At 47.5% G+C, this 4,494-nt stretch overlaps 1 protein-coding gene across 1 annotated transcript; it reads left to right on the top strand.

The window, feature by feature from the left end:
• Window positions 1-271: 271 nt before the first annotated feature.
• On the top strand, window positions 272-1,325 carry LOC110113667. Its single transcript, XM_020846338.1, has 2 exons — window positions 272-919; window positions 975-1,325. Exons 1-2 carry the CDS (start codon window positions 272-274, stop codon window positions 1,323-1,325), a joined length of 999 nt encoding a protein of 332 aa, XP_020701997.1.
• Window positions 1,326-4,494: the final 3,169 nt, after the last annotated feature.

Below are 4,494 nucleotides of genomic sequence, written 5' to 3'. Positions count from 1 at the left end.
TCGGATGTTCATAAGGCTAAAAATGTAAATACAAGAGGGGCTAAAGATAGACGAACGAAAGAATTGGGGAGCATTGGTCCCCTTCAAAAGTTGCCTGGTGTCCGTAGGAATAGGGATCGGCGGGAGGGGGCTACTCCCCTACACTCTAAGCTCAATGTGACGGTCAGGGACTGCTCCTCTGGTGGCAGGATGGATGAGGATTTTGTGGACCAATGGAAAGAGGTTTACTAGGATGTTTTCTACGGCGGGGACGCATCCCCTTTGGTGAATAATGTTTAACATCCTCTGCTGGAATTGCAGAGGTGCTCGTAAGAAGGAGACTGGCAACTTCTTACGACACCTTATTGGGGAACACAACATCAGCATTATTGGTCTAGTTGAGACCAAAATGGAAACTTTCTCTAGAACGGACGTGGACAAGCTTGCGGGGAGGAGTTGGGATTACTGCTTTCAGCCTTTGGTGGGTAGGGCTGGGGGCATTCTTGTTTTATGGAATTGCGCGGTTGGCACCTTCAATGTCACCTTTCAAACGAACCAATGCATCATGGGGAGTTTTAGGTGGACGTCTTCTCCTTCATGGGAATTTGCTGTGGTCTATGCCGACAAAGACAGGTATGCTAGGCGGCTGATTTGGGAGGATATGTCGCAGCATCATGTTGCTGATGCCCCATTGGTTGTGGGCGGAGATTTCAACTGCATTATGTCACAGCGTGAGAAGAAGGGGGGGAGGCCATTTACTTTCAACCCTGCGGCCAGTGACATGGGAGAATTTATGAATGCTAACGGCTTGATTGACCCGAGGTTCTCGGGTCCGGCCTTCACGTGGAAAAATAATAATGACGCTGGAAGTCGGATTTATTCGCATTTGGATCGGTTTCTGATCAGCTCATCCATTCTGGATGAATTTCAGGGTTTGAAGGTTAAGCACCTCTCGGCTTACTTCTGACCATTGTCCCATCCTCTGCTCGATTAAGGCGGGCGGCAAGAGGACCTATTCCTCTTGGATCCGATTTGAAGATGTTTGGGCCAGCTATCCCAGGGCTTGGCAACTAGTTACGGAAAAATGGAAGGTGCACGACACCGGCTCGGAAGTTGCGATTCTGCAGAAAAAGTGCCAAAGGACTCTCAAGGCCTTGTTCTTTTGGAGTAGGAACAAAATCAATATGCTGGATCAATTAAAGGGTGAGCTTGATCGGGAGATTAGCATCTTGCAGGAGATTGATTGCTCTCCTTCTGGCCTGTCTGAGGCTCAATTCGAATCTCTCAGATATAAGGTTCAATTGCTTAAGGCAACTTTGGCTAGAATCATGACTTGGTGGGGGTAGCGTGTGAAGGTCCAATGGATTGAGGAAGGGGATGGGAACACACGTTTCTTCCACAACATGGCATCGGCGAGAAGGCGAACCAATCTCATTGACCAGCTTAAGCATCCTGATGGGCGGGCTGTCACTGACCAGAACGAGATTTTGAGAATGATCGAAGATTTTTTTAAACGGAAATGGGAGAACAATGATATTATTGATTATGGGTGGCCTTCCCTTGATTCGCATCTTGCCTGTTTGCAATGGTTGGGAATGTCTTTGGACGGTGAGGTCACTCGTGAGGAGATTTGGCACGCGGTGAAGTCTTTGGGCAAGAACCGTGCGCCTGGCCGGGACGGCGTGACGGCATCCTTTCTCAAGTCAATCTGGGACATTGTTGGCGAACAAGTAAATTTGGCATGCTTGGAGTTCTTCTCTTATGGATGGATGGAGCCGGAGTGGAAGGATACTGTGGTGGTTTTATTGCTGAAGGTTTGTAATGCGGACCATCCATCCAAGTTCAGACCGATCAGTCTCTGTCAAACGATTTACAAGATTATCGCTAAGATTTTAGTCAACCGCATAAAAGGAATCTTTCCTTCTATTGTTTCGGAGGAGCAAGCGGCTTTTGTGCCAGGTAGATTGATCTCTGATCATTGTCTCCTGGGGCAGGAGATTATGAACAAGTTCAAGGTTTCCAAATCTACTAAAGGGTGGATGACGATGAAAGTTGGCATGGAACAAGCCTATGACAAGATGAATTGGAGAACATTGGAGGTTGTTCTGACTAAGATGGGTTTCCCCCAAAGGTTCCGATCATGGGTGATGAGCTGTGTCACTGCTCCACGTTTTTCTATTCTGGTGAATGGCACCCTTACGGATGGGATCACTATTGGGTGCGGTTTTCGACAAGGATGCCCGCTTTCTCCATACTTATTCATTCTTTGCTTGGAGCTGTTGTCCCTCCACTTTCGCCAGAACTTTCCGGAGCTGTGCGTCCAAATCAGGGTGGGGGGGGGCATACCGTCTCCCACCTCCTTTATGCTGACGACATTTTGTGTTTTGCAGGTGCTACCATTCCTAATGTTAGAAAGCTTCTGACTATTCTCGATGACTATTGCGGGTGGACGGGACAAAGGATCAACAAAAACAAATCTGCTATTTTATTTAGCTGACTGGTTACGTCCTCCACTAAGAGCCGTCTTGTTAGGCTCGCGGGGTGTCGCAAGGTGGAGGAAATGGATTACCTCGGCATCAAATTCGCGATGAGAAGACTTAAGAAGGCGGATTTCAGCCTCCTCCTACAGAAAATTCAAATGCACATGTTGGCTTGGGGCACTCGCCAACTATCTTTGGCGGTAGGATCACAATGATAAATTCTGTGCTGCTTCCGCTGTTGGTGTACGCGATGACTCACATGCCGGTTCCTCGGGGAGTTCGTGCTGAAGCGGAGAGGCTTTGTCGGAGTTTCCTTTGGGATAAGGATCAGAACAATAAAAGATTGCATTATGCGGCCTGGAGCAGCCTCACTAGCCGAGATGACAGGGGGTCTCAGTTTTCATGCCAGCAGCCATTGGACGGGTCCTCTTCGTGCGAGAATTGCGTGGGATTTTTTGAACAAACCTCATAATCTTTTCCAAAGGTGTATGAGGCATATGTATGGGACTTGGCCATGGATGAATGAACAAAAAAGGGGTGAATCTAATGGCTGGAGGATTATCTGCAGTGGGGTGGAGAGCTTAGTTGGCTGTCTCCGGTGGAAGGTTTGCAACGGGGTGGACATTGATACGGTTAATCATGTTTGGATTCAGGACTACGCCATTTGCTCTTGGCTGACGTTCTGTAACATTGAGCTTGTTGAGGGCAGCAGGGTGGATGAGTTCATAGCGTTGGATGGTAGTTGGGATCAGAACAAACTACTACAATGCTTTGGGGAGAATCTCATTGATATGATTTGCGAGGTGAGAATCTGGTCGTATCTCAATACCGACACCTTTGAATTAACCAAAAGCACGTTGGCACCTCTCTTTCGGCGATCTGCTACAATGAGGAGTACATGGGGGAGGAAGATCAGGCTTGTACCATTTTGGATATGAATATGCGACCCCGCGAGAGGGTCTTCTGGTGGAGGCTCTTCAAGGACTTGATTCCCACTCTTACATGGCTTAACCGCCGGGGCCTTGGGGCCGGCCTCAGTTGTTCGATCGGTTGTAACCAGCATGAAGATCTCAATCATGTCACGACGCATTGTCTATAACTACAGAAGATCCTGAAGCGTCTGGATGACTGGGGCTTTGTCACCCCCAGGTTCGCGAGTTTCATGGAGTTGAGGGAGGCCTTGTGAACCGGACTTACGACTAATGCCTGCTGGACCAAGATTTACTATTCGGCGGTTTTTCACAGTTGGGGAAACAGGAATGCAATACATCATGGTAAGGCGGCAAACTCCATCAATGGGTTGGCCGCTATTGTTCTCGGTTCCACCAGACAATGTTTGTTTTCGAATAGCTTGGAGCAACGGTTCACCAATCAATCCCTTGGATTGTTTCAGAATGCGTCTTGGTGTCCACCCCCTTTAGGCTGGTTGAAAATCAATGTGGACGGTGCGCTGCGTAGGAACAATGCGGGCGGCATCGGTATTACTATAAGGGATTGTCATTGTAACCTGGTTGTGGCGGCTGGATTGGGAATCACTCATTGGGATAGCACGCATGTTGAATTGATGGCCATTCAATACATTGATCATATCCTTCAAGACTGGATGTTTGATCTCGATGGGGTCATTATTGAGGGGGACAATGCAAGTGTGATCGATTTCATGCATAAGTGCCAACAAACGGAGAATTGGAAGCTGAGGCCGGAAGAGGGTGAGAGATTTAATTGGCTAAAATCTTTCCACAAGGTGTTATTTGTTCACACGAACAGGGAGTATAACAAGGCGGCTCATTTTTGCGCTCAAAGAGCGATTGAGGATAGTTTTGTTTGGGATATAGGAGATAATACATACACATGTATTCCTCAAGTTTTTTTGTCCATCCTTGAGGATGATAGAATTAGTTTTACCCCCTCTTAGGGGCTTTTGGTTTCACGGTTTCTTTTTGTAAGTGGTTTTAGATGAATGCAAAGGCAAATTTCAACTCTCTCTCTCTTACTTTCCCTCCATCTCTCTCTTTCTCTCTTTTTCTCTCTCATA

The sequence above is a fragment of the Dendrobium catenatum genome, unplaced genomic scaffold (assembly GCF_001605985.2).
Source record: "Dendrobium catenatum unplaced genomic scaffold, ASM160598v2 fragScaff_scaffold_543, whole genome shotgun sequence".
Taxonomy (NCBI): Eukaryota; Viridiplantae; Streptophyta; class Magnoliopsida; order Asparagales; family Orchidaceae; genus Dendrobium; species Dendrobium catenatum.
The sequence above is the reverse complement of the archived record's forward strand: the minus strand, read 5'-3'. Positions and strand labels throughout refer to the sequence as shown.

Coding starts and splice junctions, on each gene's coding strand:
- LOC110113667 (XM_020846338.1), top strand. CDS start 272: ATGTTTAACATCCTCTGCTGGAATTGCAGAGGTGCTCGTAAGAAGGAG. Junction 920..974: donor ATGAATTTCAGGGTTTGAAG/GTTAAGCACCTC, acceptor TGCTCGATTAAG/GCGGGCGGCAAGAGGACCTA.